At 42.3% G+C, this 27383-nt stretch overlaps 1 protein-coding gene across 20 annotated transcripts in view; it reads right to left on the bottom strand.

Moving 5' to 3' along the window:
• The window catches only part of LOC120746079 (protein unc-80 homolog), a 65322-nt gene extending 37939 nt beyond the window's left edge, over positions 1-27383 (bottom strand). For 8 of the 20 annotated variants that reach the window (XM_040051312.1, XM_040051314.1, XM_040051320.1 and 5 more), the window contains exons 1-18: positions 26794-27381; positions 26446-26494; positions 25937-26093; positions 24599-24939; positions 24059-24182; positions 22444-22508; positions 22042-22187; positions 15073-15346; positions 14833-14967; positions 14534-14750; positions 13341-13481; positions 9348-9616; positions 8750-9088; positions 8519-8650; positions 7399-7546; positions 4189-4239; positions 3597-3814; positions 635-798 (exon numbers count right to left, since the gene is read on the bottom strand). In XM_040051312.1, the coding sequence (XP_039907246.1) occupies positions 635-798; positions 3597-3814; positions 4189-4239; positions 7399-7546; positions 8519-8650; positions 8750-9088; positions 9348-9616; positions 13341-13481; positions 14534-14750; positions 14833-14967; positions 15073-15346; positions 22042-22187; positions 22444-22508; positions 24059-24182; positions 24599-24939; positions 25937-26093; positions 26446-26494; positions 26794-26885 (3062 nt within the window). In that variant the 5' untranslated portion in view covers positions 26886-27381. Of the gene's footprint in view, positions 1-634; positions 799-3596; positions 3815-4188; positions 4240-7398; positions 7547-8518; positions 8651-8749; positions 9089-9347; positions 9617-13340; positions 13482-14533; positions 14751-14832; positions 14968-15072; positions 15347-22041; positions 22188-22443; positions 22509-24058; positions 24183-24598; positions 24940-25936; positions 26094-26445; positions 26495-26793 lie in introns of all 20 variants that reach the window. The other 12 variants (XM_040051323.1, XM_040051326.1, XM_040051327.1 and 9 more) reach the window with 8 other exon arrangements.

The following is a 27383-nucleotide window of genomic DNA, read 5'->3' as shown; positions in this document are numbered from 1 at the left end:
AGAAGACACCATATGTGTCTGGGTTTGTAAACGAGATCCAGCCCTTGGTTTTGAGGTCCAGTTTAAAAAACAAACAAAAAACAAAGACGACAACAGTGAAGCTTCAAAACAAAAATCAGTACGATTGTGGTGGCTGTGTCCATCTTTTATATATAGTCCATGAGTCTAAGTAGAAACGGAGTGGTACAGATACAAAGAGTCAGCTGTCTCTGCAACTGTAAGTCTATGCTTTCTATATGGGCACCGCTTCACAGCCAGCAGTCATGTGACTTTGTAGCCTCAAACGTGGAAATAAAATAAGTCAGAGGTAGTTTATTCTCTTCAGTGCCATGGCATGCGGTGGCGGCTGTCAGATAAAGCAGCAAACACAGCTGAGCTGCCTCCTGGCAGGGCTACCCAGAACGCTAACAGCCACATTATTTTGGAAATAAGAACATCAAATCAGTCACTCAAGCAAAAAAAAACAAACAGATGCAGACAGGACAAAAAACAAAAAAGTCAAGCAGTGATGAGAAGCAGAGCTCTGTTACCTTTACAAGGTGATGGGCTTTAAATTTGACAGTAATGACTGCAGCAAGACATTTATTTTTCACCGTGAAGTCACATTAAGACCGTTTCTAGCCATTGAGTGTACCTCCTGGGACCGGGCTGTTTGGTCTCCTCCTTCTCATCAGGTTTCTTGGTGGCGGTGACCTTCTCCGCACTGTCCAGGAGCGCGCTCAGTGCCACCCTGCGGAACACGTTTCCGTGGGCCTCTTTAATGAACTGGACCAGCTGGCGGATGTCACAGTACAGACCCTGGGAAAGGACAGAGAGTGACAAACAAAGTGAGAGCAAAAGAATGTGTGAAAGAGAAAAGAGAGAATCAGCAGCCAGTGTGAACAGTATGTAATTTTGAGCAAATGTGCGGGAGCAGGCTTGTGTTTTTGTCAAGCCACCAGCTCCAGCTTGTGAGTGGGTGGCCTCTGATTTCGTGCCATAACAAAGCCTGCCTCGAAAAGTGTGTCATCCTCCGCCAACGTACACCACTCACGCCAGCCTAAAGGCTCTGCAAGCACCGCAGAGAGGCCGAGGTACTTCAATGCTTTCAGACGCATCCAAATACACTTATCAAGGGTGCATTGGATATTTGATAACAGATTCTGAGTATTGTGGTGATTTTTAGACCTTAATATGGATATAAAAGTGTGAAAGAAATATTGTTTTTAGTTGAATTCAGCACAAATTTAAGCAACTTAAGTATATTCCTTAAGACACTTACTGTGGACCTGATTTTAACTAAGTTAAACACAATCTTAGATGTCATAAATGCCACTTTATCTGCAATTTCACTTTTAAGACAACTGTATATTGTTTAATTAGACATTAGGTTTAAAAAGAATTGCACTCCATATGCAGTTTTGCTAAAGAGCATCTGAAAATTACATGAATTATATGAAAAAAGTAGTTTATAGCTATAATTTGCACGCTAACATTACTTTAATTCAAAACATTTCAGCTCTAGCCTACAGATTAGTGTGCTGTGATCATGTTAGTCACTTCCTGCTTTATTATGTTCATCAGTTAGGAGACAAAAAGAGACAGAAGCTTTCTCTTTGCCACCCTTTCTGACTGCCGGCCCTAATCAACCCCAATTAGTTTCAGCTGTGATTTGTGGTCCAGTCATTTCCCTCTACATATATAGTCTCTTGCTCTTTCAGTTTGTCAGATTGTGTTTATCATCTTTTTTTGTATATAGATTTTTGCTGTTTTGAACCATCATACTTGTGCTATCTGATTCTTTTCCGTATGCGACTCAGTTTGAAGTGCCTGTGTAGCTGATGGATGCTAAACAAATCAGCTCATCTTGACTTGACCTTGGCCTGAAAGAAGATATATAGCTATTATGAAACACTCTTAAGGGGAACAGCAGATATCGTGTCAGACATAAAAAGGGGAAAAAACGGTGTCACACAGAAACTCTGTGTTTTTAAACTCTGCTGATGCATAAAACCTCTGTACAAAAGACAGAAAATGGTGCGGAAAAACTAAACTGCATGTTTAATATAGTCTGGTGCGAGCTCCCTTCAAAATTTTCTAAAAAAGAAAAGTAAAACATGTGCAAACATACATGGAAATACAAAACATAAGGCAAAAACTGAGTTTTTACAATTCTAATAAGCTTGAAAGTCAATATTTGGTGTGACCATCTTTATTCTCAGCACAGCCTGAACTCTCTTTCTTGTCATTTCTTTAAGTAGTCTTCAGGAATAGTTCTCCAGGCTTCTTGAAGGACTTTCAAAGCTCTTCTTTGGATATTTCTGCCTTTTGTTCTGTTCTCTGTCAAGGTAATCTGATCAAAATCTGGTGGTACTTTTCTGTGTTCATAATTCATCAATTTTGACAAGTTCTCCAACACCACTGACTGAAATGGAGCTCAAACCTTAACAGAATCTCCATTTCTCATGAGGCTTCAGTGAACAGTAGATGATTAGCTGAAGGTCCAGGTGCATCTCTCCGGCACTGTGTCAGGTGACCTTCAGATCCTGTTTAACTGCTGTAGATAGTTTTGTAGGCCTGATATTTCTTCTTTTGTCCTCCGTTTGTCCAGTTTCCTCAAATTTTGTAAGGAAACACTGCACACCATCCTGAGAAGTTTTCAGCTGGTAGCTCTTTGTAAATCACTTTGTTGGTACACAAATACTGTTACAGGCATACAATAGTATTTTATGCCTGTTGAACTGTGATCTCTTTTGCATTTTTCATAGGTTCTACTAAAGCAATGGGAACAAATGATGCATTTTTGTGAGAGGGTGCTAGTAAAAAAGTGCCTACAGATATAATTTAATATTGGTTCTTTGCTAAGTTTTCTGTCAAAAACTGGACTGAAAATGAGTGAAAAAGACAACACGTTCTCATCCCAAAATGTAACATACGTCGCCATGTGACAAATCTTCAGTATGTTATGCGTTCGGAAACATGAGAACCATTTGGAAGGAATCTACACGTGTACATTTATTTTACTTTCTCATCATTAATTGCTTTGGAAAAAACAATCTAATATGATTAAGATTGTGGTTAAAGTTAGGGATAAGGTTATGTTTATGGTTAGGATTAAGGTTAGGGTTAGAGCTGGAATACACAGCTGGAACATGTATTACTGCTGTGAGCGTCTATTGGATTTCATCCACAATCCGGCGCGTATCATAGGGACGCGGAAGGTTACCTCTCGCGTTCCTATGGGACGCCTCGGGATGTGACAAATCGTCAGTATGTTATGCGTTGGGAAGAAGAATGGTCTGGAAAAAGAAGCCAATGTCTAAAGAAAAAGTTGGAAAGACCTTTGGAAATCCTGGAGAACTATCCCTCAAGAGCAACTCTGACTTCTTGGAAGTAAAATATAAAGAAATGAGGGGTGGCTCTTGATTTTTGCACAGACCTACATCTACAATACATGTTCTAGCAGACCAGAGAGCAGCTTAGATAGCATGTCTGATACAACGAATGAGATCAAGCGTCTTTATCTATAATAAAGCATTAATTTAACTAATGAATCTAATGCGGAGCACCAAAACAGCTGGAAGGCAACCAGGTAGACGATTTCACGCCCCACTCACCAGGTTCTCGGGGCTGTGCAGCTCATGTGTGGTTGAGGCGCAGCGGGTGATGAGGGACTTGAACATGCAGCCCACCACCACGGCCTCCATATTCTGGGCTACAGATTTGTTGTCTCCTGTGGTGAAGTTGTTTCCAAAGCCCGCCTTGTCTGGAAGCAGCAGGGAGGCAGGAGAGACCATGGATGACACAGCAGGTGGTTTAGTCATTGCTGACAGCACTGAGCATACAACAGTGAGCCCGTACAACAAGGAAGGAAGGAGAGGGGGCAAAGGAAAAGGGGGTTAATAAAGCATATGGGGGAGAAGCCAAACTGAAAAGGATTCTGAGTAGGGAGTAAGGAATACATGCAAGTGACTAAGGCCTGCTTTAAAAACATACAGTAGAGGGTTTAGTCTCTTGGTCCAGTTAGATTAATATATCAGCCAGATTAAACCAGAACTTTTAGAGTTGCAGGCGAGTTTGTCACTTTTCGGACAGAGTGAGGGGTGCAGCAATGAAAGCGGTGTCTAGGGAAGGGTCTGATCAGGTCAGTGTAGTCATCTTATTGCTTATATTATCAACTGTTATTGATTATTGATCATGTGTATCTACCGATGTTTCTTTTTTTCGCCCTCCTGGACCTCTCACCTGCACTGCCGTACTCTGCAAGAGAAAAGAGGCGGGGCACAAAGTTGATTGACATCAGGCCAGCACAGACATGTAAGGCGGTGTCAGAAAGGAAGTGGCACCCCACCTCCACGAGGAGGTGAACCCCCAAGATGCAAACACACACACTTAAAAAATAACACACACCCACACACACACTGAAAACTAAACAAGGTGCCCTGTTCACTTTCAAAATTAAAAAACACTCATCGGTTCAGTAACTTGCCAATTGTCTCTTGTAGAAATATCTTCAAATTCCAGTGCAAAACTGAATTGGCATGTAGGATGTGTCCTAATGCTCAGCGATAAAAGCCACTGATTGAGCAGGAATGTAATGGGCAAAGCTCTGGATTGGCAAGTGTACAGAATGGATGAGCGTGTAAGGAAGGTAGGATTCAGCTCATTGAAGTGGATGAAGAAAAAGGAGGAGGATGGAAGCAGGAGGAGGAGGAGGACAACGAAGGAAAGCGACACGGACGAGCGGAGACAAGTGGAAGGAGGAAGGGGGAAAACACATATATATAAACAGAGATAGCGCTGAAATGCAAAGTCGAAGTGCGGGGTGAGACAGTGGTAGGACAATTCAGCTTTGTCGACCACACTAGAGCTTTAAGTATTTACCTCTTTATGTGATATTATTTCATTTATATTGGCCTGTACTGTAGCGTCCACACTAGACCTTTTAATGGGACCGATCTGAGTAAAATAAACCTGACAGACTTTGCTAGAGCATAAATATCTGCGCCGTTATGTTGAAACATTTACCGAACAGTTAGCTTGGAAATCGATTAATCGTTTAAGCCTTTGATTTAAAAAATAAATAAACAAATTCGCTTGTGCATATACTTGTAAGATGAATATCTTGAGTCTTGAGTACTGTAATTCCCTCACACTGTAATTTTGCTGCAGGAATGACACATTTCCATATTAGCCTGTTGAGAAGAGGCCAATGGGATTCTTCCATTAACTTTTTGAATTACTTTAGAAAAAAAGCTCTGTGGGAAATATAGGTTTATGATACTTAATGATTTCATTCAAAAGGATAAAGCTCCATAAAATTTTAATGGTTTTTGATTTTGGTTTCACTGGTTTACAACTACAGTCATCTCAAAGCTCATTTAGGGTAAAAATCGTATTATATTAGATAAAACCCAAATAATCAAACAGCCCTCTGTTTGCAGGACTTGGCAACAGCGGGAAGAAAGAAATCCCTTTTAACAGGAAAAGCCCTTCAACAGAATCAGGCTTAGGAAGGGGCTGAATGACTAATAAGGGAGTGAGGATTAATGATAATGTTGCATGACTTTACAAAATCTCCCCTATATTCTTGTTTCTTTAGCTTGTTGGCAAATACCTAGCTTATGACACACTTATTTATAGTCCTGTGGAAAACTAACTATACCCTTACTGCTACCATAGGAATTAACAGGGTAACAGCCAGGTACTGCTAATCAGATGCACTTGAATAATTGATCATCAGCATCTCTATAAGAGGAGAAGTTGTCTCAGTTTGCTGCTCTGGAGCATCCAGGTGTGTTTTAACACAATGCCCCAATCTTCCCATGAAAGGTTGTTCGAGCAAAAACTGAAGAGCTACAACTCAGATTCTACAGGCCTCAGTTAGCATGTTAAATGTCAAAGTTCATGACAGTACAATTATAAAAAGACTGAATAAGTATGGCTTGTTTGTAAGGGCTGCCTTCTTCTCCCTAAAAAGAACATGGCAGCACAGTTTAGGTTTGCAGAGTTGCACTGGAAAAAACCACAACCCTTCTGAAAAAATGTCCTTGGGACAGATGAGACCAAAGTGGAGATGTTTAACCATAATGCACAAAACCAAACACAGCATATCAGCACAAACACCTTATACTGTAGCACATTAATGGAGGGGTGATGTTTGGGCTTGTTTTACAGCCACGGGACCTGGACACCTTGCACTTATTGAATTGTCCATGAACTCCTCTGTATACCAAAGTATTCTAGAGTAAAATGTGGGGCCATCTGTCTGAAAGTCTGGATTAAACTAGGTCATGCAATAGGACAATGATCCCAAGCACAGCAGCAACTCTACAACATGACATGTGGTGGGACCTGAAGTGAGGTGTGCACAAATAAATGCCTGCAAACCTCAATTAACTGAAGCTACGTTGAAAAGAAGAATCAACCAAAATTCCTCCATAGTGATAAGAAAGACTGGTGGGGTCATCCTTAAAACGATTACTTTACATTATTGTGTGTTTATTCTACAATTTATTTTAACAAGCTACTGAATGTTGGGGTGTTTTTAGTTTTCCAAAAATAATGACATACTGTAATTTGTCTTGTGTTCATCTCAGGTTGTATTTACCTAATTAGAAGAACTGCTAAAGACCAGACCATTACTACTTATGTAAAGCTTCTATGTTAACCATAAACAGGTATCTTTCAGGCAGATGACGAAACCATAAGTGTAAAATGCTAACTCATTGTGTGGTGGTAAGACTCATTCCTGCAGCGCTCTATTTCGATAACTTTAAGCTTATGTTCAGTTAAAATTCTTAATTTATCCAATACTTTGGTTTAATTTGGTAGTAATCACCACCCAGGATGCTAACATGCTCACACATAAGCTGCTAGCATGCTGATGTTTAGAAGGGTAATGTTAGCATGTTCAGTATCTTAGTTTCTCCTGCTAGCATGCAAGAAATATTGTTAATTAGCACATAGCTGATGGAAATGTTGATTAGTTGCTAGCAAATTAGCATGCGGACAATGAACTCAGCGGTGAACATGCTAACAAACTTCCTACTGTTTAGGAAGTGCAAATGATATATTTTTCTGTTATTGTGAGCATGTTACCATTCAGACTTGTATTTAATTCAAAGCATTGATGTAGCTGTAAACTTGTCAACATTTGTATTTCCCTACATTTTTGTGGACTTAACGATTAATCAATTAATTAAAAAAAAAAAAACGCTCAAATTAATTAACAATATTTTTACCCCTACCACACGATTTTTCAGCAACAATCCAATATACGCAATCAAAGCCAGTGTTGTTCACCCTGTTTCTGCATTTATTACCAGCATTTATGATATTTTTCTTTGTGACTGTCTCGTATCTGCATCCCTCTCTCGCACACACACAAACACACACCACAGCACACGCAGCACTTACTGTCAGTGATGGGCTCCATGCAGAAGCCCAGCAGTGCATGCAGGAAGTCGACTATGTTATTGAGGGAGTCTCTGTTGACGTACTCGCGCATAGTCAGGCGAAACTGAAGCTTGTCCAGCTTATACAGGTTGGTGAGGCAGTTCTGGGCCTAAAAGAAAGATTTTTAAAAATTAACTTCAAGAGCAAAGTTTCTGGCTGCTGGACTTTTTTTTTTAATAAGTCAGCTAGCAATAAAGTGGCTTTCCTTTAAATTTAATTTACCATTGAAATTTTTATTTCCATCTTCAGTAGTTTATGCAATTCTGAGAAAATGTATCTCCCCCCCTTTCGAGTAAGTACAAAATGCAATTTTTAAATTATGATTTAGTTCATTTAAAGGAAAAGTTCTTTAAACCTGCCTGGCCCTGTGTGAAAAAGTAACTGAACAGCCTGTTTAAGCTCATGCCAAAGCATCTCATTCAAATTAAAGTCCAGACTTTCACTATGTCTCTCCAACACTTTCATTTTGTTTTTGTTTTTTTGGTTGTTTCTATCCATTCAGAGGTGATGTGTTTTGGATGATTGTTAGTTTGATCCCAGATATGCGGGACTCAAACCTTCCACAAAGTTCAGTTTTTGTGTAAATGTAAATGTGACAAATATGCAAACAAACAAACAAAAAAACAAACAAAAATACTTTTAAACAGCACTTTTTGTCTCCACTGTATGAGTGGAGGTGGGTTCCAAAGTGGCTTGCAGATCCTAAACCAAGTTAAAATACCACCCTCTCTGAATTGATTTTTAGATCACTATCAGCTGAGTCATCTGTAGATGTGCACTGGCAGTGAGATTAGTTGAAGAGCCAGTATTTGCAGCTAGGGTTTTGTGGCCTGCCTGAACTAATGCTATGTTTGTTTTTAATGAAAAAACTGATTGATTAGAATTAAAAAGAAATTGCGGCTGTCTCTCACTGAAGTTAGAAACTCAGCCCAGTGCTCCAGTCAATGAGTTTCATTTTCATTAAACTTTTATTACACCAAAGGAGCAATTCAGTAAATAATTAATAGGTAATGAATCGATGGCACCATCTGAAACTGTGTTTATTTGCACACATTCAAAGAATTAGAGAATAGAGAGTAACCTGCATCCTCAGGCGATCTCCTGATAGTCCTCGATGGCCCTCACCACAGCCGTAAGCACAGCCCAGAGACTTGACTATCTTTATGAGCATTGTCAAAGCCAGGCGGTGGGGGCTGAGGCCACCAGCTTCTTCCTGTTCCCAGTGAAGAGAAGCAAGAAAACACACAAGTTGAGACATTCAGGCATCCTACACCTTTACAATCTCACTCTAAACAAACCTGTTCAAACACACCTTTTTATCGTCATCCTTATTATTTTTCACATCGTCCTTGCTCCCCTGCCCGCTCCCTCCACCACTTCCCCCTCCCCCTCCTCCTTCACCACCCCCTCCTCCACCTCCTCCAGCCCCTGCAATCGGCCCGCCTCCCTGGGCGACTCCTCCGAGGCCCTGAACTGCCGCATCTTTGGCACGAGCCTCTTGGTTCTCCTTGTTATCTGGCTTGGACAACTTCTTGCCCATCCCGGGCACCACGCCCAGCTGCAGCAGGCAGTCGATGATGTTGAGAGCCACGTCGCAGATCCTGGAACTGATATCGTGGCTGAGAATGGAGTAAAGAGCCCTCAGGATAGCCTAAATTGGAAGAAGGAAGGCAAAGAAAGGGTGACAAAATCAGAGAATTATTTAGTTTGACCAAGAAGGTCCCAATAACATAAGAGAAATAATTAAGGAAACTGTAAAGTGTCTGTGATGTTATGACTTAAAAAGGAAAGCATCAGAATCGAGTCTGCTTGGAGTCCCACTGGTGACATAATTGCTTATTAGAGCAGCCAAATAGGGCCATATCTTCTAATAGCTGTATTTGCCCCCAGGGTCCAATTAAATCACTCACTGTGAGGTCCAACATGCCGTTTTTCAGCACAAAGTTATTGGTGCCCTCGATGTTCTCGCCTTCCTCTAGACAGGAGTAGTTGATACAGGAGTCGGTGAAGCTGCGCGGCAGGTTGGCGCATGCCAGCGGCTCCACTGGGATTTCAGGTACAGCCACGGGGTTGCAGAGTTTCTTCATGTGCTCGGTGAAGAAGTCGGCGTAGCCCACGTTAAAGGACGCAACTGTTGTGTTGAACGCCGCCATGGTGATGGTGGAGATCTGAGATCGAACTTTAGACAACAGAAAATCATTTTTTATTGAGTACACGGTCCTGGTTAATAGTTTTTCTAACTCACAGATCCTCGAGATCGCCCTCTTGTTCCACTTAGGTAGCTCCATAGTGCTTTAGCTCAACTGTTTTTTGGATCTGATGAATGGCTGTGGTTTTTCCAGTGATGTACAGATGGGTAGATAGAGACCTTTCTTGTATTATTAGTTCGATGTTTATCTAACTATGTTATGTTCCAGGTACAAAGGTCTGGACTTTGACTGGGTCATTGCAGAACTTTGGTTGTTTTCTTTTTCAGTCATTGCTGCTTTGTTTGAGATCATTCTCCTGTTGCATGACCCAGTTGGAACCAATAACAGCAGCCAGACAGATAATTTGGTAGACCATGAAGACTCAATGACTGGAAGCTGAGCAGGTCCGTAAAACAAGCCCAAATCATGACCCCACCACCACTGTGCTGCCAGTTTGCATGAGGTGGTTGTCTTGATGTGTTGAGTTCCATTTTCTCCAACTGTGGTGCTGCATACTACAAACAAACAACTCCACTTTGGTCTCGTCTGTCCAAACCACATTGTTCCAGAAGTCTTGTGGTTGGTTCAGATGCAACTTTGCAAACCTAAACTGTGCTGCCGTGTTTTTTTTTTTTTGTTTTTGTTTTTTTAACAGATTAAGAGGCTTTCTCCTGGAAACCTCTCCAAACAAGCCACACTTATCAGTCTTTTTGGAACTGTACTGTCATAAATGTCAAGATTTAACATGTTAACTGATGTCACTCTTGGGTATTTGAACGAACGTCTGCTCCTATAAAGTTTGCATTGCTGCATTCTGTGAGCACACACCTGATTGTTCCAGAGCAGCAAAATGCTAATGGATGTACTTAGTTTTCCACTAGTGATGGGATTTCCGGCTCTTTTTAGAGATCCGGCTCTTTCGGTTCGGCTCACTAAAAAGAGCCGGCTCTTTCGGCTCCGAACCGGCTCTTCAGGTTGTTTTGTTGCTTTAATTAATTTATTATTAACAATAATATAAAATTATGCACAAAAGGAATTACTAACGTAAAAAAAAGTGGTTTTATTTATATATGTTTATATATAAATATATGCGGTGGCCCCTAGAGACAAAACACGTACAAACTCCAAAACACATTTCTAGCATGAACTGAACTTCCAAAGCAGAGCTACTAGATCACTTAAATTACACAATTGAAAGCATGTGTGTATTGTTTGTGTATTTATACACAGGCACTCATATATATTCAAATAATTTAAAAAAAAGTTCATTTACCTGTTACTACCACACACCAAATCCGGTCGTTGGTACTTGCTGGCTTGTGCAGCCACAAGATAACAAAAGCTCAACACTGCACCCAGCATCCTGGAGCACTTCTGTTGTCTTTTGTACGTGTTTTGAGTTTTTATGTGCTTCGGAGTTTGTACGTGTTTTTACGTGTTTTTACGTGTTTTGGAGTTTGTATGTGTTTTTACGTGTTTTGGAGTTTGTACATGCTTCAGAGTTCGTACGTGATTTGAAGTTTGTATGTGCTTTGTCTCTAGGGGCCACCGTAAGGGGCCACCGTAGAAAACAACACAAAACACTGCAAACCACAACACAATTAAATATAAATTATAATATGAAAACAAAAAGAACATGCATATTCTCTGTCATATGGACCTGCATGAATAAACTTTCTGAATCCTTTATCATCCGCAACTGAAAATAGTTGTGGATGATTACTATACCTTTCTAATGTGACGTTGTTGTCCCTGGCTCTCTTTCTCTCTCTCTCCGTCTGGCTCTGTTCCTGTGCTACTGAGTGTAACTACCGCCCCTCCCCCCTCTGCCCAGCATAAAGCACAAGGCTCACGTGCACAGTGAAGCGGAAAAAAAGTGCGAGATAGAGGGGGTGAGAGAAAGAAAGAAAAAAAAAAAACCACGTGACGGCTCGCAATAAGGAGCCGGCTCGCGTCGTTCACGTCAAAGAGGCGGCTCTAAGAGCCATTTCGTTCGCGAACGACCCATCACTATTTTCCACATACCTTTGCATTTTGCTCATAAAGTTATTCTTTTGGGTTTAGCTTTAATAGCTTCACATAAGACACAACAGCCAGAAGGTTGTACAGAGATGTACTTGAGAAGAAATGTGTGTGAAACCTGTTTTTTTTTTTTTCTTTTTTTCACTTGGCACCATTTCACTTGCTGCATTCAAATTGTAAGAAATCAACACACACACAAAAAAAACCCTGGCACGCTCAGTTTGAGACTTTAATGATTAATTTAAGTGTTATTTTGTCTGATGTCATAGCACTCTGGCAAGGTCTTGGAAGCTTTTACACAGAAGCAATAGAAAGCATCCAAACTGTGAAGATCATTAACTGGGATCGGATGTGAACAGTTGAAAACTGGGAGGCTCTGGTGGGTGATTACACCCACCGGGTCAATGATACTGATTAGGTGAGGTGTCTCCTCAGTGCCCCGAGGACACTTAAAGACAATAACCATCCCAGACACAGCTTGTTCACCCTGGTGCCATCTGGCAAGCGATTCAGAAGCAACAATGGAACAATGGTTAATGTTGAAGCCCATGTGTCAAAGAAAAGAAACCATTTCATTCTCGTATTTGAGTTCAGTCACTTATTTACTCTTCTCACATTTACGGTCGAATCTCTACAGTGCTGCATGTGATATGTACTGAATACAAAAGTGTCCTTTCTGCAAATTTGACCCTTTTGACAGCTTCCTCACAAAATGAGCCTGATACTTTGGTACTTTTCATCCCGGCTGCACCTCATGTCAAATTCAGCTCCTTTCTGCTTATCTTCCGTCTCGCTAAACCCAAACAGAAAGCGTGTGGCAGAGTGTGAATCAGTTTAAAAGCCGGTGCTCTTATTTTGTGTGTAGTTTGTGTGTAAATTAGCATTGTCACAACAATATTGCTGTTATATAATCCTGCCCTATTTCTGCTTTGCTCAGCGAGCCTCAAAGGGAGCCGGCAGCATCTGTCCTCCCTTGTAGCTGATGGACAGTAATGTGATCAGCAGTGGGTAATTTGTTTATTTCGCTTTACTTTCAAATAACGTGGATGTTTGTGGTTCCTCTTGCACTCTGCCAGCATCTCTAAGAACTCATTTTGATTTGAAGTATGCCGGCTTTAATTTGTCTCATTTAAAACATCTGTGATCTATCTTTTATTGTTTTTTAACCATCTACCAACAAAAGAGAGAGTTTAAACTGTGTGAGTGACATCATCTATGTTCTGTTGATTTGTTAAGCCTAGAAAAGAGAAATCAATACACTGGTCTACTCATTTTGCTCATTCCTAGCACCATATTTGAGACTCTAACAGAGCAGCTTTGCATGATTTATGCTTCAAAATAATCCGTCTTCACCTCAGGCTGGGCTTTGGTGCAGTCCCTCCTCTTTTAAGCCAACTTTCTTCTGATTGGCTGCTCTGAGATGACCATATTACGCATATTCTCTCTCAATGATGTCATGCAGATCCAAGAGTATTAAAAAACTGTCTAAAAACAAGGATTTAGAGCAGCTTTTAGCTCTTTTTTTTTTTTTTGAAACTGCGGCCTTCATTTCCGGTGTATATATGACAGAAAACCAGGAAAGTTATAATAGGTCCCCTTTAAGACTCCTTCAGTTTTTTTAACATCTAGAAATTTAACTTTTGGGCTTGCTTTAAATACCTGCTCAGGCCCATATTTAAACCATCTTCTTACCCTCCTTGACGGTGTTGTCACTGTGGCTGTTAGAGTGGTCGGGCATGTCTCTGAGCAGCGAGTGGTGGGAATGAGAGTGTTTGGCACTCAGGCTGTCTGCATCTGCAGCTGTGTCTGTGCTGCCCCGCCGTGTGAATTTGCCTGGAAAGAGATGCAACAAATGGACACGTTTTAGGTCGAAAGCACACAACCAAATACTAAACGTGGACATCAGATGGAGCTGAAAAGAAAAGCTTAACTTTAAGCTCAGCAAACACCAAAGCCCACAGAGACAGAGTGCATTTACGTCCTGCCTACCCCAGAGAGTCTGTCTCTGCGGCTTTGGTGTTTGTTGAGCTGAAAGTTAAACTTTTTTTTTTACCCAGCTGTATCTGATGTCCATGGTTTCCATCCAATAATGCCTACAAAGGTCTTTTGAGCTGCCAAACTGAGCCTTTCACCACTGTCACAACAACACTCTACTCTAATGGCCTCCACAGTCACCAGATCTTGATCCAGTAGAGCCCCTCTGGCATGTCCAGCCTAGAAATCAGCAGCAATTGTGTGACGCTATCATGTCAATGTGGACTTAAAGTCTCTAATGAATATTTCCAGCACCTTGTTTAGTCTGTACCATGAAAAATTAAAGCAACCTCTTTTGCAAGGTAAACAGTGTCCAATGAGTGTATTTCAATGTATAAATATTTGAGACATAAAGTGCTAAAATAATTATCAATGTCCAGCTACGGGCATTTTCATAATTTTTTTTTATTTTTTAAGAATTTCTGCTCTAATTAGCAAACTATAGGACCAACAATTTGACCCTCCAGCAGTCATGGGTTTCAAATTATGACATGTTGTAAGAAGTATCTCATACTTATACACTATGACACAGACTTGAATCTTTCTAGCAGCAGCTCAGGTTAAGTGGGTTCATAACAGCATGGTAAAAGAGGCCAGTAGGTTTTTTTTCTTAATGGAAATAAGCCTTTAAAAAGTCACTAACTCTTGAAAATAATAAAAATAATAACTGCTTTTGTGCCTTGAGCGAATGTTAATCTCCACTATTCAGTGAGAGCTCATAAGGAATACCAGTGTCAATGAAGTGACCTAATTCACCAGCTGACAGCCAGATCCAGACTAAATCCTCTGACTCATGAAAGCTCGGTGGAGTGGAAGCAAGACTTCAAACTGATGGCATCCAATCTCATTACCCATGATGGTGGCCTGCCAGCCTCCACGGTCCAGGGCCCGCCTGTCGTCACCCAGGCCAGAGAAGCTTCCGAAGGAGAAGGTGCTGCGGGTGGGAGAGACGTCCAGGTGGTCGTCGTGCAGCAGGAAGGGAACCCCCATCCGACGCTGGCGCTTCTTCCCCGTGTGATGGAAGGGGATGGAGCCCTTTCTCTCGCGGTCCTCGCGGCGGTTCTTAAACTGAAGTGGAACAACAGGTCCTCTCAATCACATGAATCTGTATTTATTGTTTTAGCTTAAAACATAAAGGCCAGTCTCTGACCTTCTTGAAGATGTTCATGCCCAGGTCGGAAGACAAGTCAGGGACAGCCTGCCGACGAAGGTTAGTCAGGGAAACCTTTGCAAAGGTCTCTGTGCTCAGAGATTTCCCCTCTTCATTGCATTTTAAGCTCATATCCTGCGAAAAATAAGAGAAGGCAAAGGTCACGAACCAGCAGGAGCAACACGGACATCCTAAAGATGGCTTAGAGGCGACTCTATTAAAGCTGTTTCGATGAGTGACCTGAGTCTTGTGGGTGTTGACCAGTGAGGGTGTCGCAGCCACCATGGAGCTGCTGCGTGGCCGTGGCAGAGGCGCAACCAAGGGCTCTGGGGGACGTTCAGGCCTCTCCTCCAGGATCTGCCTGAGGCGCTGCAGGTAGTACATCAAGGCCCAGTGCACGCCCTCCTCCGTCCAGTGCGGCTGCAGCAGACAGCGCAGCACAGCCACATCAAAATAAGTGGCGTAACGCGCCCGCTGGGCCAACGATGCTGGCAGGCCGGCAGGAGCTGATGTTCTGAAAGAAGAGAGAGGAAATAAAGGAAGTTTCACAGGTTCAACCTTTAAGATGGTGAAGTTTAATTTAAAAAGACAGTACAGAAATTAATCACACACAGAGTAAATCAATCTATGAAAGGAGTTCACCTAGTACGTGAAGGTATGCAGAATAAATCGGGCCCTTGCGGTGAGTTCAACAAGCAAGAGGGCACAACCAACTGTGATTGTGAAAGCTAGAAGCTAAATGAAGATATGTGTGCATCAAAGAGTTAAGCCTGTATTCGCCGTTTGTTTCAGAGCATTTTAACATTCGGACACAACATATCTACACTTCCGCATAACTGGATGGGTGCTACATTGTCAGATTTTGTGGGACTAAGAAAGAGTTGCCTTTATTACATCCGCTGTAGCTGCTCTGCTCTGTGAAACCTGCAACCCTGACATAGCTAGAGAGATGTAACAGGTGACATGTAACCTGATTGCTCAATTTTTATAAAGTAAGAACAGCTTCTGCTATATCTGTGGTCTAATTTACCTAAATGCTGACGGCTTTTAGACCACAGTTAGTTTTAAGAAAAAGTTTAGCTCCTTAAACAAAAGTTACCGGGTGTAACTGGGTAGCAAGCTGTTCTGTTTCTATCTGCAGCCGTTTATGTCTGACAGTATTCCTCTGTTTTGGGATCTCTGTGTCCAAAAAGCCAGAGGTGAGGATAGTAGCAACAAGACCCACATAGAGAGCATATGCCAGTGACAATCAACGTTCCCTCTAATTCTTCATGTGTCTGAGCGACACACAAACTCCCTGAGCGGCCACTTGGACCACAGTGAGCAACATTAGACGTGTGTACTGTGGTCACGCCAGCATCAAATCGAGTTATGCAAACAACAAAGTTTTTTGCAGCTGTTTACTTAAAAATTTAGCCAAGGAGGTTTTTTAAATAAACATTTCAAACTATTTACAGAACAATCAGCTGTTCTGCATCAAATCTGATGCCACTCCAAAAAACAATTTCTGTCCACTATGAGATAAAGAAGAACAAAAGCCTGATACCTGCAGGCCTGACAACAGGAGATGTATCACTCCTGTAACACCTGTAACATTCAGTAGTCGCCTCATTGTTCTGACACACACAACAAAACTATTGACTACACTACACACTAACGACACAAGATTTGCGCTAAACGTCGCAAATCTGTCACATCTCAAAACACCGCTGTCACTCCTAAAACTTCCCCCTTTCTAAACAACTAAATGCCATGTTGCCTTATCATTTTTTGATTGGTCAACATGGTACATTTTTCCACCAACAGGAAAGGCTGGGAATTTTTTTGATTTTGTTTTTGCTCACATACGGAGAGCGCTTTCGAGCGCTTTCGAGCGTTTTCCTTATAAAACGCCATTTTTACCGTTTCTTCCCACAGTAAATATAAACAACAATAGTATTCAGGAATAAAACAAACATTGCATATATTTTTTATCATAACTCTGATTTTACGTGGCCTATCAACACAATTTAAAAACTGGTATAAAGTCCACACTTTTCCCGTCAATTGTTCCGTCTGTCTTGCTCACATCTCCAATGGTTGTACACGTTGTCATTAACGTGGCTTCACTCCACATCAGCCACACCGCTTTGCTCGCTAAAACACCGGTGTCGGCACATAAGGACGCTGTCATAGCCTGTCAACGACGTTGATTAGCTGCGTATATACGAATGTGAATCGCATCATTGGCTGGACTATGGGATAAGGTGGCATCGTTCTAATCCCATACTGGAGCAGCCAGTCACTTACTGACTAACACTGCAAAACAGAATTGTTAAAGTATTGATTTTAATTTCAATTCAGGTTAGATTTTTTTTCTGTGCGCAGAGACCATGCTAGCAGTGCGCAATTGCACACGCCCGCAGTTTAGAGGAAACATTGGTGACAATATATGGTATATGACATTGATAGAGTTAAAAAAAAAAAAGAAGAAGAAGATGAAAAAGCATGTAAAGGAGAAGCAAGGCGTGGAGTTGGGTTGCAAAGCAGCTTGCAGAGGCAGCAGCAAAAAGTAAGCAGTCTGTAGCAGCTTAAATTGTGCAGCCTACATGAGATTTGCTGATTCGATACTTTGAAGGGTGTCAGTGGAGTCATAAAAGGATAAAATCAGATGATCTGTCAGGACTTTCAGCTCAATCGATATGTTGTTTCATGGACAACTGAACCAGCATGTTGGAGAAATGCATGATAAAGTTCCAGTTGTACTGGCTGACAAACCAACCAGTAGCAGACTGCTGAGGTTGTAGTTGAAGACCAGTTCATCACTTTCATGATGAACTGGTCTCTAAACACTGTGCAGCTGCTCTCAAAGCTGCAGTGAAACTGTAAACAGTGGGACACAAACTGGACACAGTAGACTGTTGCTAGCTGCAGTCCTGAGGCACAACATTTTCACATAAATGATGCTTCTGCATCAGATCTACAGCATAACCTACGCCATAACCAGAACCCAATTTTAACCGTATGTTGCAACCTTTTACATAAGCTGACCTGCACCGCCTGAGAAATGTACGTTGGGTTGACACATACCATAAAGTCTTGAATGGCTGGAAGGTTACAGTGTTGAAACAAACAGAGTTTCCAGTTACTGTGTGATGTAGATTTTCCCATAAAAGCCTAAATCAAGCTTTACTCTGAAGGCGAACCTTCTCTATTTCCGGTGGACTACACCTCAGCTAGTAGTCGATGAGAAAAACTGACCTCTGACCGTGAGGTCAAGGTCCCTGGAATTTGAAGTCATTTGAGATTTTTAGTAGATGCACCTATGGCATTAATTTGACAAAAATGTGATTTCCTTCTTGAATTATCACATTCACATCACATTACTTCAGCTTAAACTTGTTCTCAACGCAGACAAAACAAAGCCCATGTTGTTTTCTAAATCAAGAAAATGGGCCCAAACAATCCCATCAGTAACCACTCTTGAAGGTAATAAAATAGAGTTGGTTCACACCTATAAATATCTGGGAATCTTAATTGATGACTCGCTCACCTTCAAACCACATGTAGAGAATCTTGTGAAAAATCTGAAGTTAAAACTGAGATTTTATTTTCATAATAAGTTGTGTTTCTCTTTTAGTACAAAGAAGCGGCTTGTTGCTGCGAAATTTTTGCCTGTGCTGGATTATGGAGATATTCTATATATGAATGCTTCTGCTCAATGTCTTTGAATGGTTGATACTGTGTATCATGCTTCTCTGAGGTTCATCACTAACTGCAAATTTCAGACTCACCCCTGTAAGTTATACTCTCAGGTAGGATGGCCTGCTTTGGCAAGTCGGAGGAACTTTTATCTATATAGTTTTATATATAAAGCAATACTTGGGTTGCTACCTTCTTATATATGTTCCCTGCTTACAATGAAACATGCTGGTCGGTATTCTCTTCGTCTGCATGGTTACTTGTTGCTTTCTGTTCCATTTGCCTGAACTGAATTTGGTAAAAGAGCTTTTGTCCATTTAGCACCCTTGGCTTGGAACAAACTGCAGAACGAATGGGAAAATAACTGAATTCATTTTATTAAGTGCTTTTAAATCTAAACTACGAATCCTTGAGGACAAGTCCATAACATGCAACTGTTTCAATTAGATTGATTGTCATTTCAACTGATTTTTTTTTTTTATTTGAATTTTATTGAATTTTATTTTATTTTTTCATTTATTTTTGCATGTGTGTTGTTGCTGCCTGTGTTTAATTGAGTAATTTCTGTAACTGTGGGACACTTGCTGCTGCCTATCTTGGCCAGGTCTCCCTTGAAAAAGAGGTTTTTAATCTCAATGGGATCTTCTTGTTCTCAGAAAAACATAAAGGTCACTGAAAGTAGCTGAAATTTAAGCTTGATTTTTAGTGCCTGAAGGTATCAATTTCAGGATTCTACATTGCCTCCTTCTCGAGTCATTGCATTCACAAACTTGGGTGTCCACTCTGCCCAGCTGCCTAGCAGGCTGATGACAACATAAGAAAAACTATAGGAAATCATGGCGCATTACTAGCGACCAAAGCAATCACTAGGAGGATTATGGTGCAGGAGCTTCTTTGCAGCAGTTTCACCCAGCAGGAGCAAAAAACCCCTCCAAGAACCACCACCACCACTGATTTTGGTTGTATCACGTCCAATATGGGGGACAACTCCTAGGCAATGTGTGCATGACATCAGGTGAGAAATCTCAACACAAGTGGATAAAAGTAGCAGATATGGAATAGAACACGGACACATGCAGTTAAAGTCACCTTTTCACATATGTGCTCATACACATCTCAGCATTTAAGTATTAGTTATTATTCATCTCTGGCTCTCTTCCACAGCATGTCGCGTCACTCCCAACCGGAAGATGGCCGCGCCCTCCTGAGCCTGGTTCTGCTGGAGGTTTCTTCCTGTTAAAAGGGAGTTTTTCCTTCCTACTGTTGCCAAAGTGCTTGCTCATAGTGTCATATGACTGTTGGGGTTTTCTCTGCTTTTACCTTACAATAAAAAGTGCATTGAGGCAACTGTTGCTCTATATCAGCGGTCCCCAATCCCAGTCCACGAGAGCCGGTGTCCCTGCAGGTTTTAGATGTGTCCCTGATCTATCACAGCTGATTTAAATGGATAAATGACCTCCTCAACATGTCTTAAAGTTCTCCAGAGGCCTGGTAATGACTAATCATGTGATTCAGGTGTGTTGACCCAGGGTGAGATCTAAAACCTGCAGGGACACTGGCCCTCGTGGACTGGGATTGGGGACCCCTGCTCTATATGAATAAAACTGAACTGAATTAAAAGGCACTTTACAGTAAACTATCCCTAAGTAGCTAAACTGAATATCATGATAGCAATGCCCAAAGCCGTAACTACATATATAATTACACTACATCACAACCTTTTGTGTTATATTAGACCGTGATCAACTCCTGCCACATTGCTTCATTAACAATGCATCAAAGGAGGATGATAAACAAGGGCAGAGCCCCCCTTCAGCATCATTGGAAGAGGAGCAGAGAGGGAGGGAGGGAGGGAGGGAGCTCCAGCCTACGTGAGTCCACTATAAATAAGCAGGAATGAAGGTCAGCAGTTGGCGAGCTGCAAAGGAGTTACCGCAAACTGTGAAGAAACATATTGATACTGTAGGAGAGGCAGATGTAGCGGGGCATTTAATCCCAGCCGCTGTAATAAATGGAGCAGGAAGTGCTGGTCGATATGTACATGAATCACTTTGAGAGCGGGCGGCGAAGGCAGGCTGTATCATGTTTCACCGTCTAGCCGACACACTCACACATACACACTCACTCTCCCTACTGCTGTTGTGTCAGGTTGCCACAGAGACCGCGTGACGACAGCCACCCCGGTCCTCCGACTCCATGCGGTAGGAGAGGATGCAGCAGCCAGCGGTTGCCATGGAAACTGCCTCAGCATCAGCAGTGCTGCGCGGATTGCGGTGGTTGAGTAAGCTGCATTACTCGCAGCACCCGGTGCCGGAAATTATTTTATCAGTGCGGTGCAGCGCAGAGGTGCACGAACAGCCTGGTGACTGGCAGATGTAAATGTAAACCGTCCCTCAGAGACCTGGAGTCTGGTGGGGTAGGAGGGGGAGGCGGGGGGTATTTTTGATCAGGAGAGCGTCAAAACTCTCCCTTGCTGCATGTCTGATTTACATTCAGCTCACTGTCCTCCTCAATCCCGCAGTCAGCCTGAAAATCCCACTGCACGCATGAAGAAAGCAATTAATTTGTCTTTGTTAAGCAGGGAAAGAGGAGGGATAGATCCTCCATCTCCTGCATTACCATGTAACTACTGCTCAAACCCTGTGGTGCAAGGATGTGTGAGGATATAATTGGCTCGGGGGTGTTTTTAGGAGGCGAGGGGGTTGGTTTCCGGGCTTGTTTTGATTTTCAGTCAGCTGCCGGCTGTCAGAAGGATTGCGAAAAAGCGTCGGAGTGACATGCTTGGTTGTCAGAATGAGCTGAGATGAGCAGCGGAGGGCTTAGGATGGAAATAAACCTGCCAGCGAGGAACTTCTTTGCTGGTCAGATTTGGTGTAATTGTAAACTTTTTATTTTTTATTTTTTGCCCTGCCTTTGCCAAAGAGAGCTTGAGAGAGACTGAGCCTTGGCCTGGCAGTGGGCACACCAAATCAAGCCAGGCCAGGGACTCTGCCAGCATTAGACATGTAGCACATTACTTCAGCGTAATTACCCTGGATATGTGGGCAAAATGTCACATGGGTTTGCTGATGCACAACAGGAAAAGAGCTGTGGTTGTGTGCGTGAGGGACGAGACAGTACTGCTTGAAGCAACATATTACACAGGGGGGAAGTGGATCTATTCATGTACCCTAGCTCATCGCAAGCTAGCAGAGCGAGGCGTGTGGTGCAGTGGGTTTGACAGACGCTGCTGCGGGGCTCGGTATTTAGCCATCAACAAGACGATGGCACCAGCTCCGTGTCAGTGCAGGTCATGTCTGCACTGCTTCAACCCTCAACTGCCTAAAGCGTGGAAAAATTAGTCATTTCCGAGAGGTTTTATGAAAGCAGCGCCTCCAATATTGATCGTTTATAAATCAAAAATAATGCTTGTGTGATTTCCTCTGTGGGTCTCTATTAATACAATTATCCATTTGTTTGGTAAGTTAAAATTGATGCTTCAACACGTTTCACTGCTTCTTGAGGGGAAACTGAATAACACATGCTCACTTTTTCTTGGAAGGGCCTTTGACCGGTGGGGGTTGCTGTTGGGAAGGGCCACCTTTCTCCACTGAGTTACCACGACGACAGCTCTGCTCCCCGGCTGACGGGGAGGAGGAATCTGATTGGGTGGCTTCGCAAACCACCTGGAAGCCCTGTGGGTAGGAAGAGAGAGAGAGATGGATATCAGGAAGACAGACAGGCAGACAGTTCCTGATAATTAAAGGCTCTGAGGTTGGAGTGTGGTTTCTGTCATGACCCCGGCTCACCGTGCTAATGAATATTAACAGCCAGCCCCAGGGGGAACATTGGAAAAGGGGAGGGGAAGAAGCCTCAGACTCTTGCCCGAGCACATTCAATCAACATGGGAAGCAGAATCTGACAAGATATGGGCTGAAAACGTTAGCTCACCGTGGGACCCGGGTTGCCTGATCCACAGGGGCTGCACTGGTTGTTGACTGGGGAGTTCCTCTTTGCTGTTTAGACAAGCATAACAGTATACATGTGTTAATTGTGAGCAAATAAAAATAGATTATCTCTTAACACACTAATTCCCAACCAGGGGTACAAGTACCCCAGAGGGTTCTTCTGCAGTAGGCAGCAGACACCTGGAATGATTCGTTTCACTATTTATAGAACTGAGTGTCCTATGACTAAATATGTTAGCTAACGTTATGGATTGTGGTTCTTTCACACCAAAAATAGGATGGTGTGGTTGGCTGGTGATTGCATTGAAGGTTTTTGCCGTTCGATTGCAATTATTGCCGCCTAATTTATAAATGAAGAAGGATTGCAAACACAATATAATCAATGTAAGTCAGTCTGCGCCAATAACCGTAACTCGTCTGTGACACTCTATTTGTTTTTTGTAAAGATTTTTTGGGGCGGCATTGTTACATTACTTTGATAGTAGAGCAGTAAATCTGTGAGGTTCCTCATGGAATTTGTTAGTGTGAATTTCTTTGTATGTAGATTGCAAAGGATTTGCAATTTTTACAGATTTATCACAGTTAATCACAAACAAAATGCATGTAACTACCAAGCTTAACCCCGTCAATCACAAACTGACAGCAGATTGACGCCATCTTATTGTGATTGAAATGCTGGATAACTAGTCAAAACTGTTAGCTAACTTGGTGTATTAGCAGTTAAAATAGCAAAAAGGTACGAATGACCAAATAGCCAAAGCTGTTAGCTAACTGTTTAGATTAACAGTTGAAATATAAAAGTATACATAACTAAAGAGATGAAATTGTTAGGTGACTGTGCAAATAACACTGTTAGCCTAATGTAACAGATAAAAAGCTGTATTACAGCAGCTAGCTAAAACTATGAAATGAACACCAGTGATTTAGCTGCTATGTTGCTGGAAGAAAACTGTTAGCTAACTTTGTGTATTAACAGTTTTAAATAGCAAAAAACAAACAAACATTTAAATAGTTTAAATTAATTCTTAATTCTTTCTTCTTTCTTTCTTTCTTCAATTAAGAATTAACTGTGTGTGCAACAGTTTAGTTATTTATTTATTTATTTATTTTATTTATGTATTTATTTGTTTTCTTCACTGAGTGTGTTTTTTGTTGTTTTGGGTTGTTATGTTATGGTTTTCTTAATTGTTTAAAATAATAAAAAACTTTAATTAGAAAAAAATTGTTTAAATTAGCCAACTACAAAAATATAACACCAGCAAACATAATTGTATATATTAAATTGCTGTTAAATAGAGTATTAGCTTAGGGCAGTAGATAAAAGGTTGAAATTATAAGCTTATTTATGGTTAACTAACTATAATTGGGACACGGTAAACTAAAAGTATCCCAGATTTAGGTTAAAATTAGTTCAGCTGAACATCTTAAACATGAAAGATGTTAAGGAGGAATATCTGACACAGATGCATGGGTTATATATTAGGAATACGATTAAGAACCACTTTATATACTCTATATATTATATATATAGCCCTTAAAGATAGCGGCGATTTCTCAAAGATAGTAGGAATTTCTTTAAAAAGTGGGAATTTCTTCACCTGTAACAATGTTTCTGACAGGTTTGATGAGGGCAGTAAAAGCAGGGATGTCAGGCAGGCGGTGCTCCCACATTGGCTGCCATATTACCAGACCACTAGCCAGTCTGAAGGTCAAGTCTGACTCCTGGAAAAAGGCAACATATTTACACATTTCTTTCCTCAAAACAGCCTGTAAACACCAGAAACAATTATTCTGTCTTGGTTAAATGTTTTGTGTTGTTAAGATTCTTAAACCTCTGTTACAACATGCTAACAAGACAAGACAGTAATTCCCTGCACAGCTGGGAAACAGTGCACTCCCAGGAGTAATATAAGCTGACCCTTTCATCTGTTTGCACACACAGATCAATAGGCACAGGGTGATGCTGACTGCAAGTACTAAATTAAGCAACACAGGGGTTGCTGAAATTAATCACAAAATTCTCAAAATTATAAATAGTCTAACGCCACAGATTAACACAACAATGCCTGTGCCATCCTGGCTCTCTGTTACAAAAATCAATTTCAAGGCCGTACACATTTGCATCCGCAGTTACAGACCTTTATCCGATGAACAAGCGGTGCAAACAGGAACACAAACAGCTCTACTGTTGCCATGCTCTTTTGGAATAGTTTGGTGCGAGTATGCTCATCCTCCTCCAGCAGGGAGCCGCTGTGCTGTTGTCCTAACCCGCCCAGGCCCGAGCTGGAGCAGGAGCTAGGAGCTCCCGGGGAGGAACCCTGGTTCCCCACAGGCTGGAGGAAGGCGCTACTGCTGCTGCCCCTGGACCAGCCGTGGCTCAGGCTGGGCTCGTGGTTGCACTCCTGTGGGGCCTCCAGCAGCATCCAGTGCAGCGTGTGGAGCAGCTTGGTCTCCGCCACACCCAACTTGTCCTGGTGACCTGCGATGTAACCGAAAGACAAATACTAAACACACAGACACTTTTTTTATCTGCTTAAACATGGCTGGCCTGCCAAAAGTCACCTGCAAGTGGACTCCAGAGAGAAACCAGAAAGCTTCCACTACCAAAAAATCTTGCATGCCTACAAACTGGTCATATTTGATGGTGACCTGTAATTTCCTGCTTCTAAATTTAAACTGAGGTTATTGTCCTCAACCCTAATAATCTAAGAAATATGATATCTAACCAGATGCTTACTCCAGATGGCATCTACTCCAATAACACAGCGAGGAATCTTTGAGTCCTTTTTGACCAGGATACGTCCTTAACTTCACATATTAAACAAATATGTTGGACTACTTTCTTCTATTTGTGCAATTTCTCTACTCTCTACTTCTAGACTGGAATACAGTAATTCCTTATTATCAAGCTGTCCTAAAAACTCTCTGAAAAGCCTTCAGTTGATCCAAAATACTGCAGCGAGAGCATTGACAGAGACTTAGCCAGTGCTTTGGTCAAAGGTGGAGTGACAGGAGAACCAATCTAGCATGTTCTTGCATGAAACCTGAGCTCCCAAAGGAGAAACCCTCAAGGACAACAAGCCGCACAACAGGAGGGATCTGACCTGGATTGAATGAAGGACCCTCTTACTGTGTGGCAACAGTGATTTTCACTTGAAGGCGTTTAACAGCTTAGTTCAAAGCCTGCCACCTCCTACTTAAAGAAAGTGTCAAATCCTGCTCAATAATAATGCAAACAGTGGCTCATTCATGTTTCATGTCTGACACATGGAAGTCACATGGAAGGATTTGATGCTTTTCTCTCCTGTTGTGTGCAGGCCATTTTAATCTCATAAATATTAATTCTATCATTTGCCTTTCTGTCCTTTTAAGCGATGATCTCTGAAAGAAGCTGAAAGGAGCATCAGATTTGTGTTTTGGCGATTGGGTATGACCTGGATGAAGCTGTCAGCTCGATTGGACTAAAGCGTCCTCACCAAGCTTGTTCCTGTTAGACAGCAGGATGGAGGTGCAGTGGAGTACGTGAGGCAGCGCCGCCTGGACCAGCTCCCAGCGGGAGATGCTCTGGATGGCCTCTGACAGGGCCGGCGACAGCCCGTGGAGCTTGTTCTCCACCAGCACTCGCTCAAAGGACTGGGGAGGCAGCCAAAGGAGAGAGAAAAAAGAGGAGAAGAGAGACATCAGGCGGGCAACTTAAGCCTCTTTCTTTGACTATCTAAATGTCCCACATGGCCCCGAGCGAGCAAAAGCCTGTGGGAGAGACAGTGGAAGCTCTGTTTGGATCCAAAGGGATCTGGAGAAGCGTCATTATGGATATGAGTCTAGCTCGAGGGTAATGGGAGGAAGCACGGGGGCAAAACTAATTTGCTAAATGCAAAATCAAGAGCTCACTTGATTTGCAGGTGCATTAAGGTAAAAACAGATTACTGGGAAGGGAAGCGATTATTTCCCCTCATCGTGCACATGGTATTATGAAATGACTTACCACACAGGATGCCTCATACTGTTTTCCCAACTTTGGCCGCAGAAAAGCACTGAAAGACATCAACAGAGTGCTTGTGAGAGATTAAAAAAAGGACAAATGTAGGTTATAGGCTAGTAAATCACCCCATTTTGTTTATGTGGCCCACTTTTTTTTACAGGTGTGACATCATACAATCTGCACCCACAGCCCCATCTTCCTCCATTTAACACAAATCAGTGAGCAGACACTCACTGGCGGGGTTTCTCAATCACTTCATCAAATAATGTTGACGTGTGACGCGGTGACAAACCCCCGTCAGCCCTGCCTCGTTTTCACCAACGGCAAACACCTGTTATCAATGTCACCAACCTGGTCTGCCTCCACAGGAAGGTCTGGATCGGGAACGGTATTCCCTTCCCGCACTCCGGTTCGTTTTCATCCAGGCTTTTCCTCTTCACCATTTTGGCCGGACCCTGCGTGGCCGCCTGCCTGTGTGCGATCACCGGGACGCGCGGCTGCTGGCTCTGCCCAGGTGACCAGCGAGCTTTTCCCTCCCTCTTCACGACATGATTGGGTTAGTCCTGCGTAAAATGGCTGCAAGTGTCGATCGGTCGGTCGGCGGCAAAGGAGAGATAGAGAGAGAGAGAGAGAGAGAGGAGGAGGAGGAGGAGGAGAGAGGAAGAAGGAGCGCTCCGAAATCAGCACCTCCCTCCCTGGACAGCGACAGCTGATCGGAGAGCTAATTTATCAGCAGCAGCAGCAGCAGCGGGGCTTTAAAGACGCAGTGTGCAGCTGGGCCAGATGTTCTCCCCCTCTGCCTTTTCCTCCTCCTCTGATTCCCCGCAATCAACACATGGAGCGACTGAAACCGCTGCATCCGCGTGGTGCATCCACCCCTTTAAATATCAACAGGTTGTTTAATAATAGCCCAAGCTGTGAGTCATAAAAACACAGCAAAA

This window comes from Simochromis diagramma, unplaced genomic scaffold, assembly GCF_900408965.1.
Source record: "Simochromis diagramma unplaced genomic scaffold, fSimDia1.1 OVJJ01000107.1, whole genome shotgun sequence".
Lineage (NCBI taxonomy): Eukaryota > Metazoa > Chordata > Actinopteri > Cichliformes > Cichlidae > Simochromis > Simochromis diagramma.
This window is presented reverse-complemented; position numbering and strand designations above follow the sequence as displayed.